Here is a 17,072-nt window from a genome sequence, read left to right as displayed (position 1 = left end):
AGTCTTTACTCACTCACTCACTCTCACTCATTTTCTACAGCTTACCCGACTATAGTCTTTACATCTTGAGGTAATTCTAGCTATAGTTATAACATCCTGGGGTAATTTTAGCTATAGTGATAACATCCTGTGGCAAATGTAGATATAGTTATAACATGCTGTGGTAATTCTATCTATAGGTATAACATCCTGAGGTAATTTTAGTTATACTGATAACATTCGGTGGTAGGTTTAGCTATAATGACAACTTCCTGTGGTATATTTAGCTATAGTCATAACGTCTTGATGTAATCTTTGCTATATTAACAACCTCCTGGGGTATATCTAACTAAAGTAATAACATCCTGTATTAATTCTAGCTATAGGTATAACATCCTGTGGTAATTTTAGTTATAGTGATAATGTCCTGTGGTAAATTTAGCTATAGTGATAACTTCCTGTAGTATATTTAACTATAGTCATAATGTCTTGAGGTAATTCTAGCTATAGTGATAACATCCTGTGGTAAATTGAGCTATAGTGATAACCTCCTGTGGTAATTTTAGCTATAGTGATAAGATCCTGTGGTAAATTAAGCTATAGTGATAACATCCTGTTGTAATTCTAGCTATAGATTACCTCCTTTTGTAAATTTAGCTAAAGTAATAGCATCCATTTTTGATCGACTGATGGAATGAATGGCTCCAATACTTTAGTTGATAACAGAGGAAAAAAGATCATAGCTAAAGACCTGTTCGTGTAACAGTGGCTAAAAAAAAGGTGGTGAAACGTTTAGTTCGGAATTGATGTTTACATCCCGCGTGCACTCCGGAATGTGTTACACGTCGTGCGATCCGTCGTGTACGCTTCCTCTGCAAACCGGAAATAATCAGAGCGGCGGTCCTGGAGGTGACTCTGTGGGACTCTGTTTTCTTTCTAAACGAAAGGACTGAGAAGGATTTCGTGTTTGGCGTTAGATTAGACGTGTTGTAGTGCTTTCACAGGTTAAATGGGGTCTCATCTGGTGCGGAGCTACATCACGGAACGGGACACGGTACCGGACCCGAAAGGCCCGTTTCAATCCGACCCGCAGTTCGGCTTCACCGAGGAGAGGAAAGAAAGAGGTGTGTTTTAAATAAACAACAACAAATAAGTGCATTATTAGAGCAGTAAAACAGTCCCAGCGTATCACTGTTACAGTGTGTTTGAGTCATTGTGTAAATGTTTTGTTTTAAAGAAAGAAACCTACGGCTCAATTCCAAATGTCAGCTGCTCCATGTAAAAGTGCTTCCTCTACTAAGTTACACAGAAAGTCTCTGTGTCTGTAACATTACACTCATCTTCACTGGAACTAAGAGACTCAGACACTGTTCCATCATGACAATCCGTGGTGTGGAGGTAAAGGTTGGAGTGAAGAACTCGAGCTTCTTGCACTGAGCCCTGACTCAACCCCACTGAACACCTTTGGGATGAACTGGAGTCTCATCAACATCTCAACACCAGAGTCTGATCTCACTGATGATCTTGTAGCTGAATGATCACAAATCCCCATAATCCAACAATTTAATGGAAAACTATTCTGGAGTTTATTATAACGGTGAAGAGTATGGAATAAGTATGGAATGAGATTTTCACACGTGTGTCCCTGTGTGTTTGAGTGTGAGAGATGGTCAGGGTGCACAAACTTTTAGTCAAACGGTATAAATGAGGTATCTGTCACTGTACAAAATTCCTTAGTAATGTTTGCTTTCAAAATAAGTGCTTTATTAAAAGTAAATGCAGCCTTAAGTGATAAACCAGCCCTACCTCCTATTCTATACATATAAACATCTCGCTTTAAAAGGAAGACTTGGTGATTCATGCAGTTATCTAATGAGTGCATAAAATCATACAGATACACATCAGGAGCTTCGGTTAACGTTCACATCAAACATCCGAATGAAGAAAAAGTCTGATCTCTTTGACTATGTCCATGACATGGTTGTTTGTGTCAGATGGGCTGGTTTGAGCATTTTAAGAACCTTCTGATCACCTGGGATTTTCCTACACAACAGTCTCTAGAGTTTGTTGATTAGAGAGATCAGAGGAGATTGACTAAACTGGTGTAAGCTGACAGGAAGTCTGTTATAATTTAAATAAATGAATATTTTACAAAGGTGTTGAGCAGAACAGCATCTCAGAACAAAAACACATAAGATCACATCAGTGTCTTAAACTCTGCCATTGGACAAAATTTACTAAAAGTTCTATTTATTTTATTTAAATCATCAGCTTTGTTTCTCATAACCACAGGAGCTCAAAAAACTTTAGACTTTAATATTGCTTTATCATATTAAAATATTATTTCCACAATTACTTTTAAACATTTTATTTGTATTTATTTTTTACATTTTGACTCAAGTGACCAGGCAATTAGACCCGTTGCTATAGAAAGTATATGAATAATATAAAATATAAATAATACACCAACAGTTAAAACATATAGAGAGAGAATAAAATAAAATGTACTGTCAGCAATTTTTAATTATAATTAGTGTTGGGTTTCATGGGAAAAATATTTGACAGACAGGAGAGAGGGTGCATCGAACAAACAAAAAACCGATAATTTTGGACAAAAACTCCTGTGTGTGTGTGTATATATATACACACCGAGGACCTGAGATTCTCTGCTCTGCCGTATATAACCATAGATGCATGGTGTTGGTTTTTTTTTTAGAGCCTGTAGCCACACAGGAGCACATGAACTTGGCCATGTTGCCAGTGGAGCAGCGTGATTACTGCGCTCACTACCTGATCAAGCTGATGAAGTGTAAGCGAGACAACTTCCCCAACTTCCTGGCCTGTAAGCACGAGAGACATGACTGGGATTACTGCGAACACCAAGAGTAAGTTCTTAGATTTACTTCTGTGCAGCTTTCAGTTGTCGTTGTTTAGAAATCCCCACACATACAGCACAGCACTATTAGATCCTCAAATCTGATTGGTCAGATGTTGATTACTGTTCTATAACAGCAGCTTTGATTGCAGCTTATTCACAGGGACTTAATAATAATTAAAAAAAAATGAATGAAAATTCAAATACAAAAAAAATAAAAATACCTAATCATTATTGGTGATGTTTTGTGTAAGTATATGTTTATGAAAGGAAGGAGTCTCCAGTTTTAGTGCTTTGTAACAGTCAGAGGGAAATCTGTAAATTTTAGAAGTGTCTGATTGTTTTCTTTTTACAAAAATAGCTGCTATATAGCTGCTATAATGGTGAGATGTGAATGTTCTTTTCAAAAATCATTCAAGGAATATAAGCTGCTGTTGAATGAAAAAACAAATATGTTCAGAAATTATGTTTAATGAAATGTAATGGTGCAGGAAAAACTTATAGAACATCTGAAGAAAGGGAGGTTCACAAGGGCCATCAGTAATTAGAAAGTAATCTTGCCTCTTGACTGTGGAAATTAATATCAGCTGGTTCAGTCCCAACTCATGGCCCATAAAAAGGTGTCTCATTATTAAGGAGTCCCACAAGAAACACCTCATGTTGAGTAAAAGCAAAGAGCTCTTTATTCTTGCAAAACATAATGATGGCATTGGTTTTGTTCCACTGAACACTGTTGGGGCCTTAATCCGGAAGTGGAAAGAACACCATTTCACCATAAACTGGCCACAACCAGCATGTTCAATATTTTTTATGTTATCTCATTTTATTACACATAACTTAATGTCTGAACTAATTTGTTGTTTTCTTTCTATGGATTATGTGGGTTGTTAGCGACATCTGGTGAAAAGTTCATGTCAACAGAACGTTTAGAAATATATTTACTGAGACAGTTGGTGACGTGTTCAATACTTATTTTACCGGCTGCAATTAAATTGTGAGTGATGGAAATATTTTGATTATTTTACTATTTAACAGCCAGACTTGATTTATTCTTGACAGAAAACCTCCACGTTTCTAAGTCATGACAGTTTGATTTACATTTTTATCTAATTGCAGTTTATGAAGCTGTTTTGCACACTTGGTTTTTTTTTTGTTTGTTTGTTTTTTTGCTCTTTGCACATGCTGTCTCACATTTCAGTTGATTTTGTTCATTCCAGTATTTCTGCACACGCAATATTGATGGAAACTACAGTATTTACACCGGTCGGCGCTGTTTTTGTTTGTCTGCTTTTGTGTATCGTCTTGTCTTGTTTGTTTGCACTGTCTTTATGAAGCACCCTGGTCCTCGAGAAACGTTGTCTCATTTCACTGTGTACGGCAACAGCTATATATGGTTGAAATTACAATAAAAGCTTCTTGACTTGTCTTGATTGTTCTCATGTGATAACTGTAATGGTGAACGTACGTGATTAGGTGATTGCAGTAGATTTAGATTTCTGGGTAGATTTTTCTCATCTCTCTCCTGTTTCCTTAAAGCAAGTGTTATACTGGACAAAAGTAGCTTAAATATGAGCTTAATATTCAAACAATCAAACCCTCCTACAGCTTAAAACACTTACAATTCGAACTGCATGTTTCTTTTTCTAAAAAAACTGATAGGAACACAGGGTCTTAAATGTCATACAGTAACGCACATTAGCACTGCTTAGCAATATAAATTATATATATATATATATACACACACACACACACACAGTATTTATTTAGTAGTCTGTATTTCAGGGCTTTAACCTGAAAGCATTCTTAGATGCATTTTTTGTTAAATCTGCCAAATTCTATAAAAATATTGATGTTTCCTATTATAGTCCAGCTCTAGGCACCGCTGTGACACGTAGGTAGTTTTTTTTTCTTTTTGCATCCCTTCATCTTTATCTCCGCTAATGTATTCTCTTAAATTCTCTCGTCCTCTCTGCAGTTATGTGATGAGGATGAAGGAGTATGAGCGAGAGAGAAGGCTGAACCTGAGGAAGAAGAGGATCGAAGCACAGGCAGCATAGTCGCCCTTCTTCACCTCTCCATCAAAACCAACTGTCCTGTTGTAGAAGGTGTCCCTCCCTCTGTAAATATCAATGCTCTCCACAATAAAAGAGCGCCTTTATCCTGCTTAAAGCCTTGTGATTCATGTGTCCAATTTGGTGTTTATTATATCGAGACCTACGGAACATTTCCAGCCAAAATATTGTTTAGCGTTCGTAAAGTTCCATTAAATAGCAGAATTAATCTGTAACCACAAATCTAATCAGAACAACTTTATCAACTGACTCATGCCTAAGGTACAGAACTGCCTTTAAGATTGAGGCCAAACCTCCACCACAGAAAGTGACTTGATGTCAAGTCTCCAGCAAGACCACAGACATGTTCTCTCATCAGCCACATCTTAAACTTGAACTCAAAACCAGCTGTTTAAAAAACATTTTCCTGTATTTAATCTCTCCGGTTTGAACGCATGACACAAAACACCAAAGCACAATTACTAAGCGTGTATTTCGAATGTAAACATTAGCAACAGTAAACAATCAACATGAATTTAACAAGAGCTTCGATATTCAAAATTTGTGCCATGTCATAAAATGTTTCACATCTTTATTTGATTATCATACATGTCTGTAAATACTGCATTAATTTAATCTGGAAAAAAATTACATGTTTTAGTTTACAGTGTTAAACATAGCAGTGATTTAGGAAACACAGATAACTAGATTATCTACCATCTATATTATGGTCATTTGAGTGATCCAGAAGCTGCAGAGTCCAGAATCTCACCATCAGCACTTTGCCTGGTCCCTCAGGCACACACTGGACTCCTGGACAGGTTTCATCACTTCTGATCAGGCCAAAAAGATCACGCTAATAAAACTGTCAGTGCTGTGAATACGGCCTCTGGTGAAGGTTTGAGGGAGCATGGAGCATGGTGAGAAGGTGTGCTGAGAACCAGAAAGGATGTATTTTCTTTTGAAGGTGATTGGTTCAGACTGGGTTATGTCGGGTGGTGGGTACGGTTTGTCATCAGGTTGGTTCTACAGGACGAACGGCAGGATAGGGGAACGCAGAGGTGGGTAGTCACGGAACTCCTTCAGGTAGCTGCGATGTTTCCCTTTAGCCCACACGGTCATCTGGATGAAGCCCACCAGGGTGAAGAAGGCCACCGGCAGGCACTGAGTCATCAGGGTGAAGCCCAGCCATGAACCCAACTGCACGCACACACAAACACACACACACACACACACACACACACACACACACTGCATCATTAAATGAAATTTACATTATTTAATATGAGCTTCAGTGGTTTCTATAGTAACAACATACACATCGAGTTGCATGGTGAATGATCTACGTCTAATAAACTGATTTCTAATGGCTGCTTTGGTGGAGTTTACGTGTATGGAAGTCTCCAGTGTCAGTGCTTTGTAATAATCATTGAGGTAAAGCTGTGACTACGTTTCTGCTTCTACAGTTTTTTGGAAATGTGACTTTTTTTTTATTTATTAACATCAAGAGAGGGAAAAATTGTACAGCCGTCATAATGCAGGTTAGAACAGAAACTCATCCGAGGAAATGAAACGTAAGAAATTGATTTCATGTTACAAAACCATGTGGCATTCATTAAGAAATTTTTAGAATTGTAATAGCAAATTACTTTGGTATAAAATAAGGACTAAAACACTTCCTGTTCACTTTTTGTTCATTCCAAATCACATCACCCTGCTAATTCAAAGTTGATGTAAAGTTGCAATAGGATTGAATTCTTACTAGTTTTAAATGTTTTTTGTTTTTTTTTTAGAAACCAAACACTGATCTGTTCCTGCTCTGAAATGCTGAGTGATTTATAGTAGTAGTTTCTTCTACATGGACATTAGCTCCATGCGTGCTGTATTTAAAATTATTTGACAGACAGACAGACACATGCTCACCTCGTATGTGTAGTTGGGGCAGGACACCAGCAGAAAGATCCAAGTGAAAGGGTTCTTAGTTGGGTATGGGATCTTCCTAGTTTTAGATCCTGAGAAATTAAAGGATTTATTTACATATAACAAAATGCCTCCAGTTGAGAGAACACAAAATGTATCTTCTGTACATGTGAGGAAGTGACACTTTACCTGGTGGTCGTAGATTTCTCAGTGCGATATGGATCGAGAAGTTTCCGATCTGGCAGAACTGCAGAAATGGATTTAACAAATTCATTAATAAATTAGGTAAAAAAACAAACAAACAAACAAACAAAAAACTGTACACGTCTAATCGTGCACAAGTATGTTCTTAAGTCTATTATCAGATTAACATTACTGGACGAGAGTATAATAATATCTGCATTATTTAACTCATGTAAAGTAACCGAGTGATTATTAGCTCTGAAAATGATGAGTATGTATGATGTACAGTAATATCAGTTTATGTAGCCGGTTACCTTGGGCTTGTTGTGTACATTTTGGCTTTAAAACAGGATTGTTTTATTATTTTCTTGTCACTTACCAGGAAAATAATCAGGGCCGCTTTCACCTGCTGCTCTCCGTAGGCTGAAACAGGAGCACAATATCAGAGCATCAGAACAGGACCCTTTAGAATTTTTTGGTAGGTGACCAAACTACAAATCAAGAACATTCTCTTTGAACCTAGAATAAAATTAGATGGAAACCAAACAATTATCATTTTGATTTGAAAACACATTTTCCCCCAGCATGTAAAGTGTGTTGATTAGCATGCACTCACTCGGTGGTGTGTATAGTGGGTGGTTGATGTAGTAAGCCATCCATGCCGCGAATCCCCAGTAGTATGTACAGTTCTGAAAAAACACACTGAGTTTGTCAAGTGCACATTTAATGTCCTCAAACACCCACACAAGCTGTTCTTTAACCCACCTAACATAAAATACTGTTTTAAGCAAATGTCAGGTAAATAAAAGTTTATTACAGGGCAGAGTTCAAGTGAAACTAGAAAGGTCACTTACAATGCTAACTAAACTAACTAGCTGGGTAACCACACAGTGTTGTGTGTAACTAGCTGGTTAGCTTTGGGAATTTTATTGAACAACAGCTTGATGTTTTTGAAGTATTTTTTAAAAACATACTGAAGAGAAAAAGGCCCCATGGTCACATCTGAAGCATTTCACCTTGAGATTGTCTTGTCTACATAACCCCATGAATACTTTAATGTATACAAAATAAATAAAGAATATAAATAAATACTTTTCTCTACACAGGGAAATACAATAGTGAAGTGAAGGTCCAGTGGCTTCACTAGTTTTATGTCTCATTATTCCTCTAATAGCACAGGAAATTCCTAATGATTAACATTTTTAATTTAATAATGAACTTCATGTCACACTTTGTGTGTGTGTGTGTGTGAGCACTCACCTTAAAGATATTGCGTAAAGGCATCGTTCCATGAGAAAAGCGGTGGACGAACAGCGTCTCTAGCAGTCTCTTGACGTAGTGGAACGAGTGGCACATACATGCCAAACTACAGCACAGGAGAAATGCATTAACCATCAGAATTTAGCTTTAAAATTTCATTACAGTAAGGTTTGTTAGTTCACATGCACATACATACACACAGAGAGAGAACACACAACTTAAAGTTTCAATTAAGTGTCAAATAAGAAAGTTTAGAAAACGAAGTACCAGGTTTGAACACAGGGTGTCGCTATCACACAAAAAAGGAATCGGGAATGAATTCAGTTCTCCATTAAAAAGATACAGTGCATAATAACTTCTTAATAAGGGAAAAAATACTAAAATATAATATCAAAAATAAAAATTCTCAAAAATGTTTCACCTTATTTGACCTCCAGCTACAATGAGGTTAATTCTGTAGACCTACAATAATGTGGATGTGTGTGTGTGTGTGTAAATACTGTATTCAGCATGAACTCTGTAGTCTGTAGTCACTGTAGCAGACAGAAGAGTCAGTTTAAAAGCTGCCTACGAAGCTACATGCTTAAGCATACAGCACAAAAGAATCAGGAAAGTTTTGTAACTCACAGGTTTGTGAAACTGTAATATATAAATATAAAAAATAAGTATCTAGCAATGCTTGACTCAGGGTGGGAGGGAGGTCTACATCAAGACTCAGTTCTGTTCTGGCACAGAGATGGTGGGATGAACTTCCCATTGATGTCCGAACAGTTGAGTCACTGACTATCTTTAAACTGACGGGTGCAGAAGACATTCCTCTTCCAGAAACACTTAAACTAACACTAATTTGTTTTATGTAAATGTAAAGGTTTCACTCACTGTACAACCCAGTGCTTGCTCGTAGTGAAGTCATATTTGGGCTGGTAAATAAACGGCACACGAAAATAAAACATCAGGTAGATGATCAGTGGGCCGGCATATTCCGTCAAAAACACCTGAGAAATGGAAAAAATATTTAAATAAATAAATAAATAAATGATAGTGTAGAAACATTATTTCATGAAGAGGCAACATTTTAAAGAAATAATGTGCTCCACGGCTTAGAAAGAAAAACGAACTGTGGCTAAGTTATGTGATTTATCTAAAAAAGAATTCTAAGAATCTGATCATTTAACAAAGATGACGATCCAAAATATAATCATTTGGACTATAAATTGTGTGAGATGTAACTTTAGAGACCTGTGGACATCCGTCACTCTGTGAAATCAGGACGTGCAAATAGTGTGGTGTTGTGTGAGCATGTGTCAGTAATAATCACTATAAACTCTCTCTCTCTCTCTCTCTCTCTCTCTCTCTCTCTCTCTCTCTCTCTCACACACACACACACACACACACACACACACACACACACACACACACACACACACACACACATTAAAGCCCTGTGTGTGTCACAGAGTTATCATAGCTCTGTTGAACTGGTATTAATGAACGCCCTCAATATAGCACCACCTAATCCTCACACTCTCTCAGCTATGGAGCATCCATTATGTGCATAAGTGTGTGTGTGTATGTTTACACTTGGTTGGCCACAAATGACAGAGAACAGACATACAGGTAGCTGAGCTTTGGTGGAAGGTAAACAAAAACTTCTGAACACTGGCCCAAAAACATTCCATAACAAGAGGTAGTGAGTATAGTGAATAAAGTTTACAACAAAAGTGTTTATTTTGAAACGGTCATCGGTGAGTAAATTTAACTGGCTGTTTGCTGTTTCAATCAAACTGTCTCTTCCTGTAAAAATAAGTGGTTCCTGCAGTTTCTTAAGGTTATACACATCTACCATCTATGTGAGTAATGAAAACTGTAAGGTGAGAAAGAGTGTGTGTGTGTGTGTGTGTGTGTGTGTGTGTGTGTGTGTGTGTGTGTGTGTGTGTGTGTGTGTGTGTGTTCGTTAGTTACCGTGACCCAGCTGATCTGGGCTCCCAAGTCTCTAAAGTAGAAGGTTGCTGTGGTTCCCACAGGCAAGTGCTGGAGCACGTCTTCATCCTTCAGAGATTTTCCCTCTGTATAAACAATCCCACAATGCATCAGTATACTTTGACATGATCTATAATAATGTGCATGATCTATAATAATGTGCTAATGTGGTAATAAATAGTTGAGTATTTCTAGGTTATATGTTGCCATGTTTTTGGAATTCATTCGATTGATTTTTTGTTTTTTTAATGCTATACCATTAAAATGATATAAGTGGAAGGACATTGTGTTTAAACGGAGGTCTTTTTCCATATCGCGCAATATCGATTATTTTTGAAAATCCACACACTTATTGGAAAAAGAGAGAGTGAAAATCTGGAGAGAAATGTCTAACAGAAATGAAAGCACTCACTGGGGTCGAGTCGGATGGACTGTCTGGCAGGATAAAACTGTGGGTCTGTAACAAAAACACACAGAATCGTAATAATAAAGTCCACCATCCGACCAGCTGTTCGAAAACCAAATCAGCATTAGTCATTCTTTCAATATCTTTAGCTTAAAATGCTACTTACCACAAAATACCAGTTTTATCGCATGCTATACAGTGGAGTTGCACACTTGACCATTAGCTACGCAAACTAGCTAACCATCAAAGTTACACAGACCTCCCACATCACTTCCGTTATAGAGACCAGCCAAAATATATTTGGTTATTATATTCTACACATTGGCTGAATTCATCATTCTAGCTAGTGTAAAAAACTTTACATTTAAAATATACTACAAAACTTGGACAAAGTGCACTCGACTGATTCTGCCAAATGATTGTAATAAAATATTTAATATTCAAATGTGAAGAAAAATCTACGATGTTTAAAACCTTCAGAGTTATCACAGAGTGGCTTTGAAGTCAGCAGTGAAAGTAGCTCTTAGCACTTAGCTATTATCAAGTTAACAGTTTGTCTACTTACGGCTCTTATGGAACATAGACTTGATCTCTCCAATGGTTGCATTTGGCTCCACCTGTTCATCATAAACACACACAAATAAACACTCCACTCTACACACTTCATCTGTGTATGTGTGTTTACTGTACATGTCTGTTTGTGACAAATTAGCAGTATATTTAGCTGCTATCCCTGGTGTTCCCAGATGGTGGGTGTTTGGAACAGCTGACATTCTTAGACACAAAACACACCAGGCACTGAACATGTCCTAAAAGTGTAACTTCCGTGTCATGGCACCCGAGCTGCAATCTACACCATAACATATGGTTCATGTTTGCTCAATTACACTGTAAACCCAAGCTAATGTGTGTACCTGTGCATTATGGCCACACCACAGTGTTTCTATTACAGCTAAAACACTCACATGTACATTAAAGACATTCCTTCTGTACGTTATAAGTAGACACTAGAGTGGATATTAAAATTCTCCACACACTACACAATGTAAAATTTTTGTTAAAAAGTTTGGACTAAAAATTGTAAAAGTTTAAAAAGATTGGAGTTATTGGTCAAAAGGCTGGTGTCTCTGTTCAAAAGGTTGGAGTCACTGGAGACACATGATTAATGGCTAAATGACATACGTCAACACGGAGACTCCCAGTCATCATGACATTTGACCTTTCATTAAACTTGCTTCATCAACGCTGACAGTATGTTGAGGCTCCTGGCTGCCACTATGTCCACAGGAGCATGGCAGCATATGACAAAGAGCACCAGGCGTTCCTCAAAACACACGTTAGCAAGCTATAGATAGCACCGAGCCCCAAAAGTAGCTGTGTTATATTTAACTGAGAGAACATGCACTGCTACATGCTGAGCTGTCTGATTGTTGGATCAGTATTAACACTGCAACCTTAATAAATAAGAATAATTTTAATATCCTTGAATAAAAATAAAACTTGCTCTTACCTTGTCCAAGAAGCAGAGCTTGTCCTTGGTCTTAGCATCCAAAATCTCCACCTCAAAAAAGACAACAGCTTTTTTAGCTTTTTTGGTGGGTTTGCGTTTGGATGGCACGGCCCCAGGAAGGCCTGTGGCCATGGTGGAATTCCCAGGCAGTTTGGGTCGAGCGGCCTCTAACGCCAAGCTGTCCATTCTGTCACTCTCTTTTTGTGTACTGTCTAATTTCGTTGTGTTTTCTATTTCTCTGCCAAAGGAAATCTGTCTATCTGTCTCTATATTTCCCCAGGAGCCATTCCCTCTCTCTTGCACACCCTCTAAATGGAGTCCCTGTCTCTCCCCCAATGCCAGTCCTCCTCCACCCTGCCCTCTCTATCCCTCTAAAAAGAGAGCCAGGCAGTTGGGGAAATATCTCTAACTCCACCCTCCTGTCCTTCTCCCCAATCTCACTGGGGTACTGGCTTTATTCCACCAACCCCAGTGAAAATCCCTATCACCAATGACACCTTACAAATTAGAAGCTATGAGCTATGAGAAGCTATAAGTTTTCCAGGCAGAACCTATTGTGGAATTTAACAACCCATAATTGTCCAATTAGCACTTACAACTGGCTAAACTGATAAAGTACAGAAATGCTTGGATCTACTAACTGCAGGAGTATATTTGCAATGGTCATAAAATGAACATCAGTCCATATTGATGTATATAAGGTATACAAAGACTTACAAGAAAAATGACCAATCATTTTTATTATTGTGCAACCTGTTTATTAAAACTAATCCAAAATTCAAAGTTCACCTTGATAAAGTCAGCACAATGAGAATGTGACCACAAACCTGTCTTTCCCTTTAGTGAATATACTTTTATGCTCGGTGAATTTTTAGTTGTGTTTAAGTTGTATGTACCATAAATGTTTGTCAGATGTGTAACTGCAATTTTATTAAATCTGTTTGAAATTATATTATTGTGATACAGACTTTTTAGTGTACAGTTCAATACTGGTTTGGGTTCAGCAAGTTCAAAAATTCATGAAATAAATCTGTACTGCAATCACTGGAGAGATTTGTGATCCCTATCCATGGTGACCTGTTGCTCAATGACTAGATAAGTTTACCATGTCTGAAAATATGACTGTAGCGCAGTATGGTACTTATTGCGCTCTCTCTCTCTCTCTCTCTCTCTCTCTCTCTCTCTCTCTCTCTCTCTCTCTCTCTCTCTCTCACACACACACACACACACACACACACACACACACACACACACACACACAACTCAAGAGGTAATGTGAAAAATGCCCTTGCCCCCACTTCCCCCTCCCCTTTAAAAATGAAACTAGTGCTAATTATAACCTGCACACTGGCAATGAAAAACACACACACACACACACACACACACACACACACACACACACACACACACACACACACACACAGGATCAGCTTTAAACTGGTAATAATAACTGTAAATAATATAAGGCTGAACATTTATACTGGTTGTTAATCATTACAATTAATGCTGCACGACTTAGGGAAAATGTCATATTGCGATTATTGAGGTCAATATTGCGATTGCGATATAATAAACAAATGGTATCATGAGTCAACTTGCTTGGTTCTCAAGGAAAATGCACACAGATTACTGATAATACTGAAATTTGTATTTCTAACCTCAAACTAGCAACAACAACAAATGCAAAACGTTTTCAAATTAAAATATAAAATAACACATTAATGCTGATTATTGAAAAGCCTAAGATCAAAACTGTAGGTTTACAGTATATATACTGTATAAGTAAATTACCAACTTAAATGCATGTTATACATGGTATTGCACACACCATTATTGATGATATTTCCCTTACATATACATTTGCTTTTAAGCCTAATTATTACTTTTGATTATGATGTGATTGTGACATTAAGAAATTTAAGAAAAGAGGATATAAAACTTGTCAAAACTCCACGAATCACAAAAGTATCAGTGAGAAGTTGAGAACACTTGTTTAAAGAGTACATACACTCGAACTTGACTGCACATCACATGTTTTACTTTACTGATACTGCTTTTAATCGTAATGTCCAGTCATCGGGCGCAGCGACAGGAAATAATCATTTAACGCACAAAGTGCCTAGACGGTGGACTTGCGCTCAGGACTTTTTTTTTTGAGCGGCGTGTGGACGAATTTTTTCTACGCACACACTATTTTATTTCTTGATAACAGACCGCTGCTAACTATAACACACCGATGCCATGAAAAACAGAGCGTTGCCATGGACACACAAGATTCTAACCGTAGAGACGGAGCGCACTATTTTCTTTAGCGGAAGCAATACAATTGTTCAGCAGTTTCGTGTTGTAGCCACAGGCGTATGAGACCTGTAACTTGAGCAACAGCGCGAAGCCGCGAACTCGTTCTGAATATTTTAAATGCGTAACAGCTGATGAAAAAGCAGAGACAATTGTAGACGAAAATGAAGAGAGATTTTATCTTAGTTTTTATTTTATACAAAACATTTTCGTCTCATCTTTTTTCGTCAACAATAACGCATAGACTTAGTCAGCGTTTTTGGACAGTGGTGCAGTCTTGTCATCGTCTCGTATTAGTCATGAAAAAAGTTGACGAACATATTTCGTCTCGTCTGACGAAATTAACACTACATATAACAGAGGTAGCATTTTTTCTGGCCACCAGTTCAGTGTCCGTCTGCTCGGCATCCATCTTCACCCGTTCCGCGCTGCACACCGGAAAAAGTCACGACATGACCATACGTGCCACTGCCTAACTGAAACTCTGGGCTTTTTTTTTTATTATTAGCAGATAGCGGTGTAGTGTATGAAATAGGCAAACAGCTTACAGAGAGAATGGGTTGTCATGTCCACACATGCATTTATTTATTTCATAAAATCGCAGCATTTTGCGTCATATAATCGCACAGGCTTGATATCGCGATTGCGATATGATTAATCGTGCAGCACAAATTACAATATAATCAGCTTTGCATCTCTCTCTTTTTTTGTTTGTTTATCTTTAGTTCAGACTATAAATAGAAAGATCACAAAAAAACATGTTTCTTTCACAGATTCTATGTATTTTTTATTGTATTATATATTTTGCAATGTATATTGTGTATCCTTAAAATGAACTATCACACGTTTAATAGGAATGAAACACTGCCTTCAAGACACACATATCTAATTAGAGTAAAGAAACACAGGCTAAATTTGAATCAGTCATTGGTTTGGCTTTAATTTGGCACACAATCACATTACCAGGACCGGTCAATTAAACAGATTATAATCATCACAATTTGGCATTCTAAAATAATAAACTAATTATAATATTAGATAACTTCAGCTACTTGATATAAAATATTCAATACAGTATTTTATTAAATCACCCTTATGTCTGGGGAATTCAGTCTACACTATGGGTTGTACAGTATTAGACTAAAATCAACCCAAATGTACATTTCTCTCCTGGATTTTCCATATGAATCTTTGCACTGGGGAAAGTCCTCGGTTTTTTTTTTTCTGGAATGAGACCAGTTTTGACAGGTTGCTTGTTCAGAACTGGCTCAGCCACAGCTGCAGTTCATTTCAGTTTGACTCTTGAGCGCCACCTGCTGGTTACTCTGCGTTAACATCTATAGAAATATTTTATTAAAAAGCATGTCGTTTAAACTGTTTATATGTCTGATCTCTGGTTCATGCGTGTCTTACATGGATTGTATCTATGAACCAGTGTTTTAAAGTTAAACGAGTTTGAGACGACACGTTTATTTGGGCCATTTATATAAAAATAATGACCAACTTCCGGGAGTCTGACAGCAGCAGCATGGTGCATTAAAAATCCAGAAAATCAACCTTCAGTATATTGCTGTGGTCCATAAGCTAGTTTACTAGTATGTAATTCTGACATTACTGAAGAACCAGATCACGTATAAAAGGCTGTAATAAATAACACGATGTTTAAAACCTGATATAAGTGTGAACCTGTGATACCACAAACCCCCGGTGGGTGTATAGGAATATATGCAACATTATAGTGAGGCTAAAACACCTGGATTAGTCATGTGGTCTACATCTATAAAGCCTCTATAATAACTTACTAACGTGTGATTATTATTGTCTAATCAATACAATTGCAGTCTAATCTCGCCTTTACCTTCTGCCCTTCGTCGCCAAATTACACATTTATCTTTCAAAACCTCCATTACCAGCACACACGTGATCAGAATTTAAAAAACGAAACAAATCTTAGAAAGCACGTGTTTTACAGAAACGATCTTACCTCGTAATGCTTCATTTTGTCTGCAGTTTAAACTCGTTGTCATCCGATATAACTGACAGATCCGACGTCCAATCAGAGCGCTCGGACAACCTGGGGCGGGCCAATAAAAGAGAAGCTTGTCGTTGTTCTTAACGGACGTTCTGCACGATGACCGTTGGACAAAGACACGCATTAGACACGCCCACGTGTGTAATTAACAGTCACGTATATACAAACGTACACAATGCACGTTTAAAACTCAACAATGCACTATTTAGGGTTGGAGCAGAATACCCAGAATGCACTTTGCTATGTGTAGGGATTAGGGAGTGGGGCAAAAGGGCACGCGTCATTGGGGTATTTACTCTGTGATTAAAAACAAACTTTAAATAATTAACAAATATGTTATCATTCCCCCCATAAGTACACATGACCTGACGATGTGAAATAACAATTCAGTTATAAGGGCTGTGTTGTTGTTCTTTACTGTATTGACCAAACCCTTCTTGTTGTTTTATTATATATCGTGTTATACATTCAGGCACAGATTCAGTACGTGATCCCACCGCGTAATAGCAGCATGAAAAAAGCCATCATTAGAAATGCGTTTAAAATGTTGTTATATCACTGATGTGGTGTAACCTTGT

General features: G+C 37.5%; 2 protein-coding genes across 5 annotated transcripts; one reads left to right on the top strand and one right to left on the bottom strand.

Annotated features, from left to right (window-relative positions):
* The first annotated feature begins 809 nt into the window (after positions 1-809).
* Positions 810-5,017, top strand: ndufb7 (NADH:ubiquinone oxidoreductase subunit B7). 3 transcript variants are annotated; one of them, XM_047803634.1, is made up of 4 exons: positions 827-1,103; positions 1,217-1,594; positions 2,696-2,864; positions 4,830-5,017. In XM_047803634.1, exons 2-4 carry the CDS (start codon positions 1,546-1,548, stop codon positions 4,909-4,911), a joined length of 300 nt encoding a protein of 99 aa, XP_047659590.1. In that variant the 5' UTR covers positions 827-1,103; positions 1,217-1,545; the 3' UTR covers positions 4,912-5,017. The 3 variants fall into 3 exon arrangements, with proteins under 3 accessions (XP_026992254.1, XP_047659590.1, XP_026992253.1); XM_027136452.2 differs by lacking the exon at positions 1,217-1,594 and having other exon boundaries at positions 837-1,103; XM_027136453.2 differs by lacking the exons at positions 2,696-2,864; positions 4,830-5,017 and having other exon boundaries at positions 810-1,103; positions 1,217-1,542.
* A 362-nt stretch (positions 5,018-5,379) lies between these two features.
* tecrb (trans-2,3-enoyl-CoA reductase b) lies at positions 5,380-16,579 on the bottom strand. 2 transcript variants are annotated; one of them, XM_027136444.2, is made up of 12 exons: positions 16,447-16,579; positions 12,165-12,215; positions 11,220-11,271; positions 10,661-10,705; positions 10,231-10,334; positions 9,148-9,263; positions 8,269-8,374; positions 7,625-7,697; positions 7,388-7,431; positions 7,015-7,072; positions 6,829-6,917; positions 5,380-6,105 (listed from the first exon to the last, which is right to left on the bottom strand). In XM_027136444.2, exons 1-12 carry the CDS (start codon positions 16,459-16,461, stop codon positions 5,932-5,934), a joined length of 927 nt encoding a protein of 308 aa, XP_026992245.1. In that variant the 5' UTR covers positions 16,462-16,579; the 3' UTR covers positions 5,380-5,931. The 2 variants fall into 2 exon arrangements, with proteins under 2 accessions (XP_026992245.1, XP_026992244.1); XM_027136443.2 differs by lacking the exon at positions 16,447-16,579 and having other exon boundaries at positions 12,165-12,910.
* Positions 16,580-17,072: the final 493 nt, after the last annotated feature.

This window comes from Tachysurus fulvidraco, chromosome 18 (genome assembly GCF_022655615.1).
Source record: "Tachysurus fulvidraco isolate hzauxx_2018 chromosome 18, HZAU_PFXX_2.0, whole genome shotgun sequence".
In the NCBI taxonomy this organism is placed as follows: Eukaryota; Metazoa; Chordata; class Actinopteri; order Siluriformes; family Bagridae; genus Tachysurus; species Tachysurus fulvidraco.
Note: the sequence above shows the minus strand (reverse complement) of the source record. Positions and strands in the feature narration are given on the sequence as shown.

Excerpts from the sequence above, each read along its gene's own strand:
- ndufb7 (XM_027136452.2), top strand. The coding sequence starts at position 989 with ATGGGGTCTCATCTGGTGCGGAGCTACATCACGGAACGGGACACGGTA. Across the intron at positions 1,104-2,695 it reads CGAGGAGAGGAAAGAAAGAG|AGCCTGTAGCCACACAGGAG; the intron begins GTGTGTTTTAAA and ends TTTTTTTTTTAG. Across the intron at positions 2,865-4,829 it reads GATTACTGCGAACACCAAGA|TTATGTGATGAGGATGAAGG; the intron begins GTAAGTTCTTAG and ends TCCTCTCTGCAG.
- tecrb (XM_027136443.2), bottom strand. The coding sequence starts at position 12,350 with ATGGACAGCTTGGCGTTAGAGGCCGCTCGACCCAAACTGCCTGGGAAT. Across the intron at positions 10,706-11,219 it reads GTCTATGTTCCATAAGAGCC|ACCCACAGTTTTATCCTGCC; the intron begins GTAAGTAGACAA and ends TTTTTGTTACAG. Across the intron at positions 7,432-7,624 it reads CCCACTATACACACCACCGA|CCTACGGAGAGCAGCAGGTG; the intron begins GTGAGTGCATGC and ends CTCCTGTTTCAG.